At 41.7% G+C, this 20,927-nt stretch overlaps 1 protein-coding gene across 3 annotated transcripts in view; it reads right to left on the bottom strand.

Annotated features, from left to right (window-relative positions):
- Positions 1–10,467, bottom strand: part of ENTPD4 (ectonucleoside triphosphate diphosphohydrolase 4) — a 32,754-nt gene extending 22,287 nt beyond the window's left edge. For all 3 annotated transcript variants that reach the window (XM_019714750.2, XM_019714760.2, XM_074338226.1), the window contains exons 1-4: positions 10,274–10,467; positions 4,921–5,019; positions 2,940–3,137; positions 2,223–2,428 (exon numbers count right to left, since the gene is read on the bottom strand). In XM_019714750.2, coding sequence (XP_019570309.1) covers positions 2,223–2,428; positions 2,940–3,137; positions 4,921–4,928 — 412 coding nt within the window. In that variant the 5' untranslated portion in view covers positions 4,929–5,019; positions 10,274–10,467. The remainder of the gene's footprint in view (positions 1–2,222; positions 2,429–2,939; positions 3,138–4,920; positions 5,020–10,273) is intronic.
- Between the last annotated feature and the right edge of the window lie 10,460 nt (positions 10,468–20,927).

Here is a 20,927-nt window from a genome sequence, read left to right as displayed (position 1 = left end):
CCAACAAATGTTCTGGGTTTCATCAGTTGCCTCTCACTTGGTTCCTCTCATGTTTTCACTTCTCCTCATCTCTTTTCATCTGGCTAACTCTTGCTCATCCACTGAGCTGCTTCCTCTATGCAAGTCTTCCCGAACAGAACCCCGAAGATGAGCTCTTATTACATTCTATGCCTACCCTTATCTGTAATTGTAGCACTCATTACACCTTATCGAAATTACCGATTTACTTGCTTATCTCATTTCAACTGTAAGTTTCTTAAGGGTACAAACTGTCTTGTTCAAATTTATATTCTCAGCATCTAACACAGTGCCTGCCAAAAAGTAGGTGCTCAGCTAATATTTGCTGAATAAGTATATAAGTGAATGAATATTTCTAGCTGTCATTTAGCCTATAATATTAAAGATGAGGGAGATTTTAGAAGTCCAAAAATTCCTTATTTCACAGAATAGGAAATTGTGGACCCAGAAAGATTAAGTGATTTGTCAAAGCAATCAACAAAAACCAGACTGAAATCCAGATTGTTTGACTCCACATACAATACCATTTCAATGGACACCAAGCCCAAAACTATCCAGAATCTATTAAGGATATTTCTAGAGCTTTGCTGTAATGCTATACACAAGAGTTCTTGCTTCAGGACAGAGAAGTGTTATAAAAAGGTTCTTGAATTTCCACTTCAAACACTTCCTATAGCATTAGAGAGAACCATGTTAAGCCTGCTTTTAATGGGATTCTAGGGTCTACCCTGGGATGCTGTTGTAGCTTTCCCTTTGTTCTCAAAGGAAAACTCCAAGGTGTGAAAGGTTTCATCTTATTCCACGAGAGCAGTTTAGTCATTGATGGAACCTGGTATGTGAGGCTAGATGAAATGCAAAGTACTTTATAGAGTTTCAGTTTTTAGTCCTCTTACAAATTTTGACTTGATCAATATTATTTTACTCCTGAAACTGTTTCCATATTAGGGATACATAAAAATTTCAGGGGGCAGAAAAATAGAAAAGTAAAAGTCATTCACTAAGGCTTATAGAAAAAATAATCTTCATTCATGGAACTGTATTTGGTATCAAAATAATGCTGTACAAGAAACACAAATTAAGTTCCCAGTCTCTAACCTAAAAAATGAGGTAGAGAATTTGATTTCCAATATGCTGTTGTCCAGATGCCCAAACATCAATGAAAAACCAACGTGTTGAGGGCTGCCTGAAGAAGGAAGTGGGGCCTGAATTATTCAATGAAGAATGAGTAGGATTCAAAGGGTCTACAATCTATGTGGTCATGAACCATTTTATAAGAATGGGTATTTTATCATTTTAAAGCTGAATCTCCTTTTCACTCATATTTTTGAAATAGGACATAAGCTATGATTATTTTTTATTAACATCCTCTAATATTTTAAAAGATAAAATCCTTGGATTGTCTGTATTTTAATATTTTACTATCTAACACACTAGCAAGATGAAATAAAAGTGCTGAATCTCTATGAAGATCTATGGTTCACTGTTTTAAATCAGTGATTACCAACTAGTAAGATACAAAATGCTTATTTCAAGGTATTCCTGACACCTTCCATTCCTAATAGTTCTGACAGAAGGGGGCTGGCTGCACATGGAAATGTTGTAGATACAGAAAATGGTTAAGAACTACTGATTTAAATAGTCTAACAGGAAAGGCAAATCCCAATTTTTACATAACACACTGACTTAGAAACTGTGGTATCATTAAAAACTGGACATAATGGTTATCAACTCTTGTATGCTCTATGGTCACCAATATTAAATAATCTAGATAATTGGAAATATATTAGAGCAGCAATTTTTAAAAATGGCATATATACCAATGTATTAATATAGATTTCCATGAGTTATCTGAAATTACCTTGCATTAAGAATAGAAACCAATGGCTACCAAACAGGGGAAAAAAATCCCTCCAAAATTAATGTCAGCCAGCAACCATCTGAGCAAACACCATGAGTAAGGCACTATGATACATGTGGCAGGAAACAAAAGAAAGGCGTGGTGTTTGGACACTTTATTAAGGTGTTAGTCACCTTATGCAAGATGGATAGAAAAGAGAAAGTGAAACACGGAGACCAACTGGGTCCTGGCGTGAGCTCTGAATGAGGGCGATGACTGTGGGGAGAAAAAGGGGAAGATGTGAAAGACATCACAGAGATGAAAGGACAGAACCTGGTTATCAATCAGATCTTTGTTATTTACATACCGGGTTTTATTTTCATAACCACTGGCTTTCGGTTTTGATCCCTCATTTGTCTGATATCCAACAGATCGTGAGGATTGCCATTATGCCTGGGCCAGCAGTAGACAAATATCCGAGACCCACTGCTACCACAGTCTACCACGATGCCATAGTTCACATTGGGGTTATTGGTGTCTGTAGCTTCAATGTCAGTAACTCGGGCCCAGTACCTTGTTTAGAAAAACAAATGTGCACTTTTATTGAGATGGAGAAGATCATCCTAAACCTAACAGAGCAAATTCAGTAAACAAATACCAAGTCAGTGATTTCTAAGCTGTGCAGTAGCACCGCTATAACATTTTTACAAATGTCAAGTGATTAGTCAAAAGTGATAGTGATAAAGATAATCTAAATCAGATACGCACTCATTATTCCTTAAAAGATGTTCAAAGATGTTCTGAGAAGTAAAACTAATTCCAAACTATCAACATTACTGAAAAATCAGCTTAGAAGATATCATAGGAGAAGCTTATGTTTAAATCCTCTTATGATGTAGATATGGTGGTTAATAATTAAACAGTTTCTAACAGTTTAATTTTTCATGTCATGTTGTATTCAGTACAACATCTGTTTCCTACAGCCACAGGCTACTTAAATTCCAACCTAATCCCAGAATCTTGAAACCATGAAATGAAATTGTGCACCCCATCTAGAAAACAAATGGTGTTTTTTTTCTCTCACCTTTGAAACTTCTTGTCTCTGGAGAGCCGCCCGTACTTACTTCGGATTATGACAACAGAAAAGTATAAAAGTGAAACAGCAGCAGCTAGAATGCTAATAACAATAATTTGCCGTAAGTTGGTATTCAGAATTCGAGGACAACCCACTGGAGAGATGCTAAAATGCCAGGAAGCAGGAAAAAGACAGGAGATGCCGATCCTGAAATTTCGAAAAACAGATTTTAAAGCATATCTGCCCCAAAGAGGCCTCCCCTCACCTAAACTGATTTGAAAGTAAGACATTCAGTTTGAGCTGCTCCTGTTTTCCTGCCGGTAGGTACCTGTGTACCAGCATCTTCCATATTATTATGTTGGTACATAACCCATTATTATAAAATTATAGGAATGAGAATTAATCCCTGATGGTTATGACACTTCTGTGTTTTCCCCCTTTCTTGAGTGTATTAATGTAGATTTTCATTTGTACCCTGTTTTGGTCTAACAAAAGAATTAGAGACAGTTTCTAAAAATAATTTCAATAAGATAAACACTTAATTCTATAATGAAATCAGGTTTAAGGATGATGAAACCAAAAGACAAGTTAGTACACAGAAGTACATGTAATAAAGTAGGCCTTCAAAGCTAAATGAGCATCCTGCGGCCCAAACCTTGCCCATTAGATTAGAAACGTACAGTCATGCGCCGCATAATGATGTTTCAGTTTCGATCAACAACGGACAGCATATGGGACGGTTCTCATCTAAGATTATAATGTAGCTGAAAAATTCCTATCGCCTAGTGATGCTGTACCACTGCAGTGCAACACATGACTTGTGTGTGGTGATGCCGGAGTAAACACACCTACTGCTAGTCACACAGAAGTATAGCACATACCATTATGTACGATAATGATAATACATGACTGTTACTGGTTTATGAATTTACTATACTTTTTATCGTTATGTTAGCGTATACTCTTTCTACTTACAAAACAAAGTTTGCTGTAAAACAGTATGCCGTGTTATACTGGTGGCAGCCTCAGTTTACCTTATCTCTTGAGCACATTATTTTCTCTTGTGCTTGAATTAGTCCTGTGATGTTTGTACAGGTTTGTAGCCTAGGAGCAACAGGCTCTACCATTTAGACTAGGTGAGTAGTAGGCTCTACCTTCTAGGTTTATGTCAGTACACACTCTATGATGTTCGCAAAAGGAAACTGTCTAACAATGCATTTCTCAGAACACATCCCCATCATTAAACAGCGCGTGATTGTAAATAGCTCCGGAGGAATAAGATTTTCTTAACACTGGATTCCACAGCACATTTCTCCCTGATGAAGAAAATAGTATCTTTAACAATATCCCCATAACAAAGTCAACAAATAAGTTTTGTATGTCCTGTGCTTTTAGAAATATTCCTGAGACATTTCTGCAAATAAATACTTTTCTTCTCAGTTTATGTGAAGAATGAGAGACTATTACTAGACTTTAAAAAAAAGAAAATAAAAAACCTTGTTTCCTTTTGGATCAATTTTGTTGTTTTACAGTTCACTTCTAGTCTTCCCTTTAAAGAGTGCTTCATGGACTAAAATAGCTCACAGAAGGGGGAGGCATCCTGCTAACCCAATGGAATTTTCTATTTGTACTTTCTAGCCTCCACGTGGATTCTTGGGCCGGTCATGGAATTTATCATCCCTCCCCACACCTCCAAGGCTTAACGACAGTTCTCCTGTGCTCACTACAACCCCTCCCCGGTTCCAACGTGCACAGCCCTTTACTATAAACTACATTAACCTCTATAGGATCCACCTGGCATTATCACTTTCTTTCTGTGACAGTCACCCCTTGGGGCCCTCGAAGAACAAAGGTGTCAAACAGAAATGTAGCACAACTTTGAACACTTTTCAGTTGGGATTTAGATATTTCTTTCCTCTCACGAGCTGCTTCTGTGGCACCACAATCTTGGGTTTTATCATAGTATCAGTGATCAGGCCCCATCACTCACCTCCCCATGCTGACGGGTCAGAGGTCAGGCAATGTCCGGAGAGTCAGTCTTCACACACCATTATAGGAACAACGGGGTCCTCCCAGAGTTAGAGCCCTCCTGTTCCAGGAAGTGAGAAAAATCACAATGATGGCACAGTCCAAGAACACGTCTACATTCTTTATCAACTGTGTGTTTAAATCCAACCACACATAATCTGGTACATGATCCTTGCACTGGAGCTGTCAGAGGGTTTATTTTGAGCATGGAGCGTCTGCATTAGCACTGATCTAGTCCCTGTCTATCTTGGTCGTCTTATCCCCTGACAGGAAGACTAGACAGATATGGGCCCCATGCTCCAGCTACCTTAAACGCAAGCTGCAGGTCACTGAAATGCCCCACACTCCTCTGCATTTGTAGAATGACTCTCTTTTGGTCCACCTGGTGGAGTTCCTACGGAATCCTTATGACACAGGTCAAGCACGATTCCTCTGTGAGGACTTCCCTACTCCTCACATCCACAGTATCTGCTCACCACAGTGGTGGGCTACAGCATTGTACTCTGGGTTGACTTTTTCATCCCACGGCAAGCCCCTCATTGGCAGGGATAGCCACTTACTCTTCTGTTTCCCCAGAGACCAGTGCCTATCACACAGTGATGAGCCACCACTGTTTGTTTCATGGATGGCTGGAAACGGGAGATACAAAGATGAATCAGACATAGATTCAGCCTCTTAAAGAATTTATAATGCAGTAGAGGGGAAACTCACTCTCACACACACACACACACACACACACACACACACACACACAGTATTAATAATGCCTACCTGACAAAGGGGAAAAAAATATCACTTTATTTAGTTCAGGTTTTAATATGATGTACTCACTGTAGCATATACCCAAAACTTAGGACAAACAATATTCGTGATTCAAAAGTTTAAGCAAAAAGAAAAAATATGTCAATTATTTAGGTGTTTAAATGAATTTCAATGTGTTTTTATAAAGTAGCTAGCTATCTTTTAGTATTTGAATATAGTGAGATTTCTACATTACACTTTCATTAGAATTCCAATGGCTAAAAGATTTAAATATTAAAAATATCCATAAAAATATAGATGAAAATGTAGGTAAATATTTACATAATCTTGGAATGGGTAAGACAATGAGAACAATGTCTGAAACCATAAATGAAAGAAAATACGTATATACATGGGTTTAAGACTTCTGAATGTTTAAAAAAAAAATATCCCTTCCCGAATACACAAGGCTTGAGAAAATTACTTGTAACATATATGACAAAAAGGTAAATATTCCTTACATATAAAAAGTTCATAAAATAAATACATAAAAGGAACACTAAACAGAAAAATGAGCAACGATAATTGGAAATTAACGAAACAAGAAATGCAAATGGATGATAAAAATAACATCATTAGTACTTAGAGAAGTATAAATAAAAACAAGATTTCACCATTATCAGATTGGCAGAGATTAAAGTCTGAAGATACTTTGCTAACAAGGGGGAGGGGAAAAGGTCATGAATACTGCTGGGCGAATCTAAATAGGTACTAACCTTCTGGGGGCATACGGGGAACAGATATGAAAGCTTTTTAACTTGCTTACCCTCTGCTCAACCTATCACACTTCCAGAAAGTCATCCTTAGGAAAATAGGGTAAAATCACTAAAATATGTATACAGATGTTTAGCATAGTATTGTGTATAAGAGCAAAGCATTGTTACTAAACTAATATAGTGCATTACAGGGGGTGGGTTAAATGAAACACGGTCCATTTATGCAATGGATACGATGTGACTATTAAAGGTGATGATGCAGATCTATATTGACCTGAAAGATGTCCATGATTTAATAAGTGAAAAAAACTTCATTCAGTGTAGAGGGGGGAAAACAGTGGTTAGTAGTGAGATAATGGATCATCTTTATTTTCTTTCCTAGGCGTGCCTGTATTTCTTAAAGGGCACATATTAATTTAATCATCAGAAGAAACAACAGAACTATTTTTAACAGCTACCTTGACTGATAGCTCCGTTTTCCAGCATCAAATCCTCCTCTGGATGTATCAAGAAACCCTATCTTAAAAACACTTCATCACATAGGAATTCCAATCTGAACATTTTTTTAAATTGACAATCATGTGATAGCTGAGCTAAGAATGAAAGAAAAGAATGTTTTAGTTAACAGCTTAAAGTCAAGGTCCTTGGGGAAAGAAAGGCCTTTAATGATTTGATGATGATTATTACTAAGAAGGGATACAAAGGGAGCCCACGAGTCACAAACCTGACTCCAGATTTCAAGGAGTTTGCAACCGGTTACAGAGAAAATACTAATACCCAGGAAATAATCAAGAGCATAACAAAAGGAAATGTTAAATTATCCAGACTATAAGAGTTCAGATAAGAGCACAATGAAGGCTGGTTAACAGGAAAGGATTCCTAGAGGTGGGAGGCCGACTTTGGATGGGGGAGAACAGAAAATATATTTCAAAAGAGAAGATGCACTATTAGAATGATCAAAGCAAAGTGTCTGTATTGGGACTTTTTTTTTTTTGACATATGTGAGGCATTCAATAAAAACGGATAAATAGATATTTTTGCAAGTTACAAAGCCTGTATTTAAAGACAGAGGAAAAATGGGACAGCTTATAATTGCTGAAATAATCACTTTTATTTAGGACAAAAGTATGGCCAACTATTACCAAGCAGTCAACAATATGGTAATTTGATCTTAAAATGTAAACTCCAATTGTGTTTGCAGCTAAGAATCTTGGCACCAGCGTTTAGGGAGGCAAACTCTTAGTACATAAAACTGCCACGTTTTTAAAAGGCCTAAATTGTGTTAGACCTAACATCAGAGAGATGCATTAGCTTTCATGATTTCAGCTAGTCAGGTCCTCCTTAGCTGAACATTCTTTAGTAAAGCCCATCCTGGCCCTGGGTCAATGTCTTTGTCAATCTCTCACTGACAGTTCTGAGAAAACCAGTTGAAAACACAATTCAAATCATTTGCAAAGTGAAATGGTTCCTGTGGTGAAAAATGCATGAGGCAATGAAACAGACAGCAAATTCTCGAATCACATGCAAACAAAATCATAGACAAATGAGGCTCTGGAAGAGCTAGACCTTTGAGTAAGAAAAGGTAAGATAATGTGAATGGTGCTTCAAAAAAGAATGATATCAATCAAAGGATTACAAGAGGACCTTGAAAAATCAAAGCCCACCCACACTGAGGCAGAATTTTGTAAGAAATAACGATCTTTGTGAGAGAAGCCCAAGTGAAGTGAAGGATGCTGTGTGGTGCTCGGTTGTTGGGAAAAACACATCAACACAACTTGATTCATTCTTTAAGAAGAAGGCATGTAGCTGCATTTATGACCTACATTTTCTTCAACATTTATTTTTAACTTTAAATTTTTATTGTTCATTATCAACTCCTACTCAAACCTTTTTCTACCTCTCACCACTTATTTGCAAAATTCTGGTCCCCATTTTAAATCTTTTTCTGGTCACTTTTCTGCATCACCTCTATAGTTATCCAAACCTGCAACTCGGACTTTCTTCAAGTTCCAATTCCACATCCTGAGTTTATTGAGGACACCCTGTTACAGCAAATTCGTTTCATCTAAGTCTGTAGTCACAATCTTTTGACACAAACTAATACCGCCTTTCAAATTTCCAGGTCTAAGAGGGGTATCGCCATTGTGTGGGGTCGCTTGGTTCTAAATTTCTATTCCCACTCACCCACTTGTTGACAGATGACTGCTACATCAAGGCAGCTCCCCCACCTTCTGCCTTCGCTGTGAACACCACTCTTCAGAAACACATCTTTGTAAAACACTACCTTTAAAATATGACGAGCTCAAGAAACTTCTGGAACCTCTGGGTCAACACCAATTTCCCTGTGTGCTATCTGAAACCTCCGTTCATCAGCCGATCCCCTCTAATTTCACCAACATGTTGTCTCCTTGCCCCAGATAACATCTTTCTGCCCCAGTGAGGTGTCTCTGCTCTCCAGCCACACAATTCTCATTCTTGCCTCAGGCCTTCACTAATGTCATTTCCTTTAAAATGTCCTGCTCTCAATATTGCACTTCTTTTAAGGCACAGGTCAATATTTTTCTTTGTCAAGGTTTAACTTGTTATACTTTCTAATGTTTTCCCGCACTATGAATCTTCGCTTTACTAATTTAAAAAAGTCATGCTGAATAAGTGTATAGAGAATATACATATAGGTAAAAATACAAACCCTGAGATGAACGTTAGTTCCTCTTTCTTCTTTCTAGACTATATACACAAGGGTTGAGATCATGTATTGCTACCTATTAGGGCTAGAAGAATGTAAACCACAGATTCAACACGCCACAAATACAAGTGGTGACGAATCAATGTTAAGGTAAATACAGAAACAAACTACTTACATAACTTAGTATTCCACTTTATAATTCTGCCAATGTACCAATTCACAAACTGATACAAAGACAAGGTAACATCAAATAGAAGATAACAAAAAGAATATGACTTCCTTGGGCCTCTCCAAGGCTAGAAAATTAGGTATTTTCATTACACAAAGCAGGACAGTAAAGACTGCAGTGTGAAATTAAACTAGAGATTTCAGTCACTAATTTGGAATTGTCTAATAACCTCTCACGTATCTTCTAGCACAGAAGTTCATGAATTGTAAAGCATCTCTTTTGTTTCCTAACAGCGACAAATGTTCTCTGAAAATGGTCTGCACCAGTGTTCATCTAACTGGGTTTTGGGACACCTTCCAGGGAACGAGAGAGCGACTCCCTTAAAAGGTGCCCACGCATTACTCAAGCCTGAGAAACATGCCCTCACCAAGACTTTATCGCCCAGTTAGCTCCATTTTTTCAAGGAGAAATGTAAAGCATGAAACTTAGCAAAAAAGGGGTAACGATGCTGAACGTGTCAATGTCATGATAGGGGGCAGGCGAGAAATACTGGGTCCTAAGTGCAGCATCCCGTCTTCCCGGCCAGGTCCCTCCTCAGGGTGGGCTGGATCCGCCCACACTACGTGGGAGAGGGACAATCCAGCGCGGTCACCGGAGCCCACGCGACAGCACGACCGCCAGCCTTCTCTGCCAGGGGCTGGGGGAGAGCACCTGCCGCCCGGGGTCATGGGCGCTGACGGCCGGCGCGCCGGGATGTGGCCGCGCCGCTGGGCTGCATGGACTCCCGGGAAGACCCACGGCCGGCGCGGGGAGGATCGCAGGCAAAGGGCTTGTCCGCAGCCGTCGCCGCCCCGCCGGGGCCTCTCGCTCCAACCGTCTCCGCCCGGGCTGGCCGCTTCGGCCGCCTGCTCTCCCCTCTTCTACGCCGGGAAGGCCTCCTCACCTGCTCGGCAGCGATCGACCCCGCGGCAGGGATTCCCAGGAGCCGGGAGCCGCGAGTGGAACGCATCACGGCTACCGCGGCGAGGCGGCGGCAACGCGGACCCCGCTCCCCCTACGCTCGGTACCTTCCCGGTAGCCGCACCTCCTACCGGCCTCTCCCGCGGTGCGTCGCGGCCGAGCCGGGAGCGCGCACGCTAAGGGGCGGGGCCTGCGTCTGGGGGCGGGGCCTGCGCCGGGATGACAGGCTTCGAATGCTGAGCTGTACCATGTAACCACGCCGGAGCCCTTCTGCGCCGTGGGTGCCAAAAGTGAGAGTAGTGTCAGGGAAGTAACCAGTACTGTGGTTTGGTCACCGCCCGTCCTAGCCCGCCTGGTTGTCAGCGAGCCGCAATGTGCTAATGACACCGCGGTTTATCTTTCTTTTGTGCTCCTAAGGATTGTGGAAAAATAACATTAGAAAATCTAACAGGCACTGGGCATTTTTGCTCAACTTGAAGTTGAAATTTTTACAACTCTGCCAGTAGGTAGCCCTATTTTACAGATGGGGAAACTGAGGCTCAAACTCATTCAGCGAATCTCTTAAAGCCCACATAATTAGTAAGAGCCAGGATTTCATCCTTGCCAAAAGTTGCATATATCAGCGCTTATTCTGGGGGAGACAAACGGCCCCTAACACACGCAATGGTTATGAGAAGAACTGGTAAGGTGAGCAGCACCGATTCCTGAGGTTGACCCCATGACCTGATACTTAGCTCAAGGTTCCTGTCTCTAGCTTGACCAAAAAAAAAAAAAAAAAAAAAAGAACAAAAATACCCAAACAACTGCCTTGAAGTCACAGAGCTGAAGAGAACATGAATGAGAATCATGGCTTCCATCCTTTTCCCCCCGTTTTTCTTTTTTCTTTTTAAACAGGTGACTACAGTGCTTTCCAGAAAAAGGAAGTGGCCAGTCAGCATCGCTACTTTAAAATGAAAAAATTTTTTTTTTAAATGAGAGCCCTATAAACGTCTACTCCATTACTTTTGTCAAATAAAACAAGCTTGGACAGAACTACTAGTTACGCGTTTTAAGCAGAATCTTTCTTTGTCTAGCACCAGCTTAGGTCATCTTCTCCTTGTGGTAATGTTTCATTCCTGGTTTCAGATACTGTTCATGGAAGAAGGTGAGCATGGCCAGGAGCCTTGTGCTTTAGAAGTAAATACAGTCTTTTTACTATTGCTCCACATTACAATGATAAAACCACAGATTATTCCAGCCAAAGGGACTGCAGGAGCTGTCTAGTCCAAACCATCTCCTTTTACTGTTATGGAACCTGGAGCTCAGAGAGGTTGGGTGATGTGTGCAGAATCCCTTGGAGGCAGCGAGGAAAGTAGAACCAATAGTTCTGACTTCTACCTCAGTGCTCTTTATGGCTCTGTTGCTATATCAAAAAAAATGACCATTTGGATAGCTTACACATTAGAAACCTCTGTGACTTGTACCTTCTCACAGCTAGCTCTGAGACGCTGAAGTAGCTAACTACTAATATGCTGTGACTTTAGGTCCAGGCTCCCTCACAGTTGTGTGTCCTTCAATGTCCTTGCCATTTGAGGTCCTGGTTTAGCTTATGGTAGCCTCTTAAGGAGGCCTCCACTAAAATGCCAGATTAATATTATAACATCATCAGTATTTCCTAATAATTCATATATAATAATTATCTGATAAGAGCTAGGATAAAAAGGTGTGAAAACATGTAACATTGTGCATCTGTTTCGTAGATCTGCTATAACAAATTATCCCAAACTGGGTGGCATAGAACAACAGAAATATAAACTTTCACAGTTCTAGAGGTTAGAAGTTTGAAAACAAGGTGTTGGTAGGAATGTGTTATCTCTGAGGACTCTAGGGGAGGATTCTTCCCTAGAAGGATCTGGTAGTTGCTTGCAACCTTTGGCTTTTCTTGGTTTGTGGATGCATCACTCTAATCTCTGCCTCTCTTGTCACATGATGTTCTCCTGTGTGTCTCTGTGTCCAAATTTCCTTCTTATAAGGAACTCAGTCATATTGAATTTAGGGCCCACCCTAATTCAATATGATCTCTTCTTAATGTAATTACATCTGCAAAGACCCTATTTCCAAATAAGGTCACATTCACAGGTTCTGGGTGGATATGAACTTTTGGGGGATATTGTTCATCCCAATAGATGAGAGGACCATCCCAGTCTGAGTCATCAGTGAAGACTTCTTTGATGAAGTGATGCTTAAGTTCACACCCATAAGATGTATAGGAATTAACCAGAAAAAGGATGAAGTCTGGGCTTATGTGAAGGAGTAGTGCTTCAGGCAGTAGAAACAGCAAAGAGGCTCTGAAGGTGGAAAGAACACCGCTGTCAGAGTGATCCATCAACTTATTCTCACTTACAATATAGTATAATAACATATCATTCTCCTTCTCAGCATCCTTCATTCATTCCTCATCAACTCTAGGTTAGAGTTGAAATTCCTAGCAAATCAACTCTGGGATTCAGTGGGGGTGATTAGATGTCATTGACAGGTTAGCCTCACCCACCTCCTTAGCATGACATCCCAAGGCCACAATCAAGAGCCTTCCAGCTTTTTACTCTCATGTCCTAACACTTCCCCATACATTTTCTGTGTTCTAACATTTATTACTGGCGTGCTCCCAGACCATTCCTTATTTTTATGCTTCTGTATCTTTACACAGATTTTCCTATGACTGAGATAATTCCCTTTCTTGACTGCTTAGGGGGAAAAAACAACAACTACTCATCCTTCAATTTACACCTCTGAAGTTGCGTTATGGTCACATGTCCCCAATCTCTCCAGGTGAGAGAGTCTCTCTCCTTTATAGCTCTGTACCATTGTTTGGTATACCTACTGTTGGTCTTTGCTGCCATCTTATTCCTCTGTGTATTCCTTGCCTGGAGCAAACATGAGTTCAACTCAACAAATACATTTTGTGTGTCTGTGACCTGTTCCTCCCATGCCCTGCAGAACTAAGACTCTAGCTTCCTATTTTCCACGGGCAGAAATAGGTGTCACCTCCCCCACCCCCTCCTGCTGCAATGCTTCTGCTTTTGCGCTATCTCCAAATTCATCCCTGTTTGAAATCCACACTGTTTTTTTCTCGAATAGGTGCTCAGTAATGTCTTCTTGAACTGAATTGAATATGTTGTCTTGTTCAAGTGAGGCTAACAGCTTCACCTGTCAGAATCTTTGGAATTCATATTTTACTATCCAACTTACTCATTATCCTTCTTAGCTGTGAATAACATTTAATTGTATATGTGTCTTATCTCCCATATCCTTTCCCACTGGACTGTAATCTCTTTGAAGACAGGGACTGTGTCCTCTACTTCATACCCTCCAGAGTGCTTAACACAGTGCTGGCACATTAACTGAGTAGTGAATGAATGAATGAATGAATGCTATTACTTTCCTTCTTGATCAGAGGGCAACATTTATGAAGACAGAGCTTATCAAGAGAGGTCACTCCTCTGCTTGCCACCCTTCAAAGTCACTGAAGAGGGGACAGAAAAGAGAGAGAAAACAGTGGATAAGCGCTCTCTTTCCTTACAATATTCTGATCCTACTTGCCCAATTGTGTGCCTCGCAGGAAATTGGTTAGCATTTTGGGGCTTGGATGGAGCATTTTCCACTTGAATGATGCAGGTCGAACCCTACTGTTACATTTTTATTTATTTATTTATTTTTTGCCATTTCATTTGGAATTGGGGACAAGGAGTCCAACCAACGTGAATGTTCAATCCCACATCTTTCTTTGTGATGTCTTCTCTGATCTCCATGTAAAATTGCAAGTTTGTCCCCAGTCTTTATGCCCATTCCTGTTTTCTTTTCTCCTCTGTAGCACATATCACCATCTGACATACTATATATTTTATTTATGTTGTTAGTTTACTGTTTATCTCCCTATATCAGTCAGAAGGCAAAAAGCATATAGGTTATTTGAACACAAAAAATTTAATATACAGAATTGTTACCTAGTAGAAGGTGATGAATTACTAAAAGAGGTAAAAGATGACGTTTCGTGAAGCAGTTCAGAAAAAGCTGGTACAGAAAAGCTGCTAGTACCTCCGGGCTAGGGGAGTGTGGACAGGAAGAAATTGGGGACCTGGGGAGTGGCCCCCCGCCTCCTTCTGTCCCCATCCCCAGGCTGAGGTTCAGAGCTCTCCCAGGAGGCTAGGACTGGCTACATAATATTCAGACTCGGTGCAAAATATAAATAGAAGGCTCCTTGTTTGAAAATTATTAAGAATTTCAAAAGTACAACAGCACAACATGAAACCAAATGTGGGGCTTTTCTGAATGCCCGGCCTCATGTGATTGATACACAGCTCTGTGCAGCTCTGTGACTCCTGCAGGAATGCATAGCATGCTGCTGGCAAAGAAATTTGCCGGACAGTGCAGGCTGGCCTTGATCTGCTGTGGACCCAGCATGTCACTTGGCCTGGGCTGCTCTGCTATGCAGAAATGGCTGGTGGAGTGGGGAGACTGTGACTTAAGGAGAGGGCCACAGCCTTGGTAGTTTACTGACTTTCAATGTTAGAGAAACCACAGCTTTACCCACTTTCCCATTTTGTCATCACAAAGATATGTTTTTCAAGTTAGAATGACAAAACATTTTATTTACTTGTGTATGTTTCTGGAAATGCCAATTCTTCACCCCACCCCAGACCGACTGCATCAGAAACTCTGGGAGCCAGGCCCAGTGATCTGTGTTTTAACAAGCTCTCCAGGTGATTCTGACGCATGCTTCCGTTTGCAGATGATACCCTAAGACATAGTATAAGGACCACTGGAGCAGTGGACATGATAAAGTGAAGGCGAGAAGGACGAGAACGGAAATATATTCGAAATGAGAACTTGAAAGGTGGAAACAAGAGTCAGGGACATACGGTGGACAGCAAATGCAGCTCAAGGAGACGTAAAGCACTAATCAGACACAAAGTTCCAATCACAGTGATACAAGATGGCTGAGAATCCTCAACCTGTCCTTCCAAGTCCTGAACCATTTACTAGTTATGAGGCCCTGGGCAAGTTAGTAACTTGTTTAAGCTCCAATTTTCTCAAATGTAAAATGGAGATCATATCACCACCTGTTTGGGTTGTTCTGAGGATTAAATGAGATAATCCAAGTGAAGTGCTAAGCACAGAACCTGGCATGCAATGCACTAGTAAAGTGAGCTGTTTATTATTTAAAAGCAGTTTATGGTTTGGTAGAAGAATCAAAGTCAAGAGAGAAGATGAGTTCTCAGTAAATGCGTTTCCTAATCATACCCTACCCTACACATACATGTTCATCGCTAATGAGTCTCTCGTTCACTTTTCTCATCTGCTCAGGAGTTGTTCAGTCATCTAAATAGTCTTTGTATCTGCAGCATCATAAAAGTGTCTTCGGACTCTAAGCCAGTGTCCAGGGGCTGTGCCTGCTTTGGGGTCATCTCCCTTGGCCTAGAGCCCACCACAGCTCCATAGCTGCAGTTCTTAGAAGGCATTTCGGACATTAAGCAGCCCTGACTTTCCTTGTTCACACAGGCCTAGTGTATGTGGCTGGCCTGACACAGACAGCATAAAAACGATGAGTAATGCAGCATCTGCTTTCACAGTTAAGCTCTCAGCATCTGGGGAGACAGGTAGAGACAGGTGTTGCCATCCCTCAGGGCCATGCCTAGTGCAGTGAAAGTTTTCCAAATACACAAAGGGTGTCAGGTCAGGCTCAAACGTGGCCTCGCAGAGCTGGCCCCGCCTGGGAAGGACCTGTGTGTACAGCTGGTTTCCTGCTCCCCTGCTGAGAACACGCCTGGCCTCCTGACCTGCCACGCTATTGTTTGTTGTGTTTCTAAACAGTATATTCAGAGCCTGCATTCTCAGCAAGAAGCCTGCTCTGCATCAGGACGTAGGTCCAGAGGTTTAAGTTTCTTCCTGCCCTATCCCTTAATATATAATGATTATAACAGACAAGATAATTGAAGAAGGTCCAGTAGAATATTTATCATGCCTATCATAACACCATGCTTCATTTTTTGGTACAGGTCTTCCATGTGTATAGATCATTTTACATTTTTGCCATCATGGCATACCTCGGGCCATATGGGCAGTGAGTATATATACTTTGGATCCCTTTAATTACTCAGTGCTTGGTACAATCCCTGCTACATAGCATGTGGCCAATAAGGGAATTATTGAATGAATACTATTTTATAATATGCGGTTTCCCTTTTGCATCATAAGAACGTTTCCCTATGTTTCCATCATATGAATACTTGTAATTTTTAATGGTTTCATAATTGCACAGAATAGTAATTAAAGGTTTTCTCATGTTGGAATTTTGACTGTGTCCTTTGTTGTTGTGTTTACTATAATAGATCATCTTATAAAAATTCCTATGCACATTTTATTTAGCATCTTAGTTTCAAATAAAAAATTCCCAAGAATGGAATTACTGTGCTGAGGAGGTTTGGATAACTTTTGATTCAATGAGTATTTCTTAAGAAGCCAAGACTTCCTGGTAGAGACCCATTTGTGCCCTCTCTATAGCACATGCTCATATATTTATTTCTAGAGTGTCCAAATCAGTGATGAGGGGCACAGAAACCATCCCCCAGAGTCTCCTAATTCAGAACTCTTTGAAGGGTCTGAAGGCATTCACTGGAGGCCCACTAGATAGGACGGCATAGACCTTTTGGTTTCTAAGTAATAAATTAGATGAACAGAAATGACACTCCCCCCCCCAGGTCCTGAAACAAAATCCAAAAAAAACATGGCCCCTATTAGAGCAAAGTCTCTGGGAGGCAGCATAGCTTCAGACAGTTCCTGTTTTGCTGATGAATGAGACTCTGAGATCTCAAAACCTACGGGAGGCCTGTATTCACTTTCAGTGCTCCTCTAACAAGTTACCACAACTTTAGTGGCTGAAAACAATGCAAATGATCGTACAGATCTGCAGAAGTCCGACATGAGTCTCACTGGGCTGAAAATCAAGATATCCACAGGGCTGCATTCTTTTCTGGACCCTCTAGGGGAGAATCTGTTTCCTTACCTTTGCCAGCTTCCAGCTGCCCACATTCCTTGGTCCACGCATGGCCCTCTTTCTCCATCTTGAAAGTCACCAACATCACATCTCTGTTGGACCCTTCTCCTGCTGCCATTGCTTTCCCTCTGACCATAGCCTGGAAGTGTTCTCTGCTTTTAAAGGACTAGTGTGATTATATCGGGGCCACCTGGATAATCCGAGATAATATCCCCATCTCAATGTCCTTAACCTTATTCATTTCGGTAAAGTCTCCTTGGCCACAGGAGGTAATGCATGCACATGTTCTGGGGATTAAGATGTGGACATTTTTGGAGGGAGAGATTACTCTGCTTAACAAAAGATCTAAAATGGAGATATATTTTAAATGAAAAATATATGCATTCACAGAACATATGACATTGTTTATATACATACATAATGACTAACTTGGATGAATCAAGTGTAAAAGTATGAGCTCAGAGAACTTTTCAAAACCCAGTTGTATTCAGAGAAAATCTTCTGGGATGCCAAGTAGACACCATCACCTTTGATGCCAAGGTCAAGCCTGCATCTCTGGACCATTGAATCTGCCAGTCTCCTGTGGGGACAGAGTCCCAGAGAGCAGTTTCCAGGCTCTTGGCCTCGTGTGGAGAGGTGCTGGCTCAGTTATTAGATGGCCATCAGCTGTAATCAGATGGCCATCCACTGTGGCTGGGTGGCCGTCAGCTGTTTCCGGTTAGCCATGAGCCACTAATATAACTACTGTGGCTACGCTGGCAAGGGGGTTGGTTGGTTCGCAGAGAAGTCAAAGGCGGATTGCGGCTAGCAAGTGCAGTTAGCAAGCGGATGGCGGATTGCCTATCATATGGATCCTACTTCCTGTGTCTCGCCTGGCTGTCAGTGAGACTGGGGTGCAGGAAGACCTCTCATTGGGGTACTGGCGGATGTTTGCTCTTGTGTCTCGACTAGCCACTATCGAGAACATAGTGGTATGACTCCCCTATCTATGGCTCCGTTGTTGTTCCTTTTCGGCCTCACCAGGTCCTGCATTCTTGTGCGGGGAGCGGGAGCAGAGACCCTGCATGACACTCCCTTCCTGTTCAGGTTCATGCTCTGCATAACTGCTTGCCCTGTTGGTAGGTGGGGCTGGGGCTGAGGTGTGGCACGCCAGGCAAAGGGAGGGGACAAGAGAGAAGGAGGGAGGCCCTGAAGGTGGCCTGGTACCTCGAGAGACTGCGGAGGCTGCTCCAGTTTCCTAGGCTCTGTTTATGGGGGTTCCTTTTGCAAGAACAGCATTTTCTTCTTTGGTAGTCCTCATCCCTTTACCTTCCCAAGCTGCTAGATGTTTCCTGCCTGGATCTTGTTCTTAGACGTTCCCCCGGAGACGCTCTTTGATGAATGACCCTGCCAACAGGTGGGGTGTGTGTGTGTTGGGGCTAGTGGTGGTGGTGAGGCTAACATCAATGGAAATACAAAGGAGAGTATAGAAGGGCATTCAAATTTCTTTCTGGAAAGTCTGGAAAGTGAAAGTGTTGGCTGGAGAGGCCACTGAGGTCAGGGATACAGCTTTTACAGCAACATGGAAGGAAATAATTTAGGGGGGGATGCTGTGATGGGTTCTAGGCCTGAGGTTCAGGGCCCATTCATTACATCTGACTGAATCTTAGCTTTTCACAGATCATGAAAGCTAGTTGGCACCAGATTCTTTTCCCAGTCCTGCAATGAGGCTTCCAGCTAACCACTAGATGGCACCCGAGCTGTGCATCCCTGGGGCCTGACAGGACAGTCTGAGGCACCTGTGTGGAGATGGGCCTATCACCCAGCTGGACAGGGTTACTCACAGAGTTCCATCTGATAAGACACAGCCACCCCTGTCCTTGGTTTCACTGAATTCTATTTTAGCATCCATCAGGCCTAAACTAGGCGGTTTTCTGCTCTATTCTCTGGATCCAATCATAGGCAAAAAAGGATCTTTCTACCCTCCGCGCCCCTCCACCCTCCCCCGGGGCTCCTGAAAGAAAACATGTGTCTTCCCCAATGAAAACAGATTTATTTTGTAATTGTATTTTATGTGTTTATAGGCAACATGGTGCCAGACTGACTTGGCTTTGAGTTTTGGCTCTTGTTTCCTGGGTAGTCCTTTCTGGGCCTTAGTTTTCTTCTAAAAAGAACCTAATCATCCTTGCCTGACCAGGTTGTGGAAGAGTAAACTGGCAACAATAATGCAATGTGTCTACCACAGTGCGTAGTGCTTAATAGGCACTTTCTGTTTCTGGTCCTCTGTAATATTTGGAACAAATGAACAAACTAGGTTACAAATAGAGCTACCCACCTTGATTTTAATTGACTAATCTCCTATGACTGGAACACCAGGTTTTTTGGAGGATTCTGACAATTATATCATAAAATCCCTGTCTGCAGGTTCTAACAATCTGATTGGGGGAGACAAGATTAATCAAAACACATTTAAGAGTGAACACAGAAGCTAATAAATGAAAATGATTAAAAATATATGATACAGACTGTTTATAATTAAGTTTCTATTTCTTCTAACGGCTCAGTTTCTCAAATTCTGACATTCATGGGGTTAGTTTACATCTGTATTATTTGTTGACAGTGGGCTGTTTGTCAGATCCTGGACATTTTGATGGAGAAGAAGAGGACTCCTTTTGCAGAAGGGACATTGTATCCAAAAGGCAGGCCTGAGTGGGAATTCAGTAGGCATCACGAGAGCATCAGGCTCCTAGGAATGGGATGGAGGTGTCTGGAGACAGAAAAAAGTAATAAAAAAAAAAGGAAGTGAGAGGATACTGGAGACAACATCTAGCCACTGCACCATTTGGCTGATGATTTCTTCCTATAAGTGTGAATAAAATCATAGAATTTAAATTTGGAAGCTACCTTGTAAGTGTTCTGGCTTGATTGCACACCCAAAATAAGAGCCTTTATATAACATCTTTGACAATATCTTTATATAATGTCAAATCATTGCTTACACACTTTTAGGGACAGGGAACTCACTACCTTGGCAGAAAGCCACTTCTTCATTGAACAATGTTACTTGTAATTATTAGCTCAAAACTTTCCTCTAGCTTCTACACATTGGTGCTAGTGCTCTGGAGCCACAAAGATTGTTTCCTGCCTCTTCCAGAGGTCAGTTCTTCAAATTGCCAAAAGCTGCTATCAAATAGCTCGATATTTTGATTGAGAGTCTGTGAAGTATGGCACTTAGATCTCCTGAGATTTGGCGCCAAATCCCGTGAGACTTCAGGTGAGCGGGAGGGGCCATTTCGCCCCTTGGCTTCCCCCGCTACCCCATGACCCAGCGCTAGGTGGCGCCATGGGCCAGGCCCCATTCTGGTGCCTTAAGTATTCAGGCAGTAACATGAAGATTGCTCACTTCCGAACCGAAGAAGTTATCAGTGCCAACCCCATCACGCCTTGTATCCCTGCTTTCCGCACTGAAGACCAGAAGTCCAAATCCCAGCCTCTGCAGGGATTCGACATCACTCTGACCCTTATCTCTATTCTGCTCTGTATGTACCTGATGTGGACTTCCGATGTTTTGCTGTCGGGTACCCTGCCCTCTTCCTCTTGATGACAGCGTTACAGTTTTCCTGTG

Source organism: Rhinolophus sinicus, linkage group LG07 (genome assembly GCF_036562045.2).
Source record: "Rhinolophus sinicus isolate RSC01 linkage group LG07, ASM3656204v1, whole genome shotgun sequence".
In the NCBI taxonomy this organism is placed as follows: Eukaryota; Metazoa; Chordata; class Mammalia; order Chiroptera; family Rhinolophidae; genus Rhinolophus; species Rhinolophus sinicus.
Note: the sequence above shows the minus strand (reverse complement) of the source record. Positions and strands in the feature narration are given on the sequence as shown.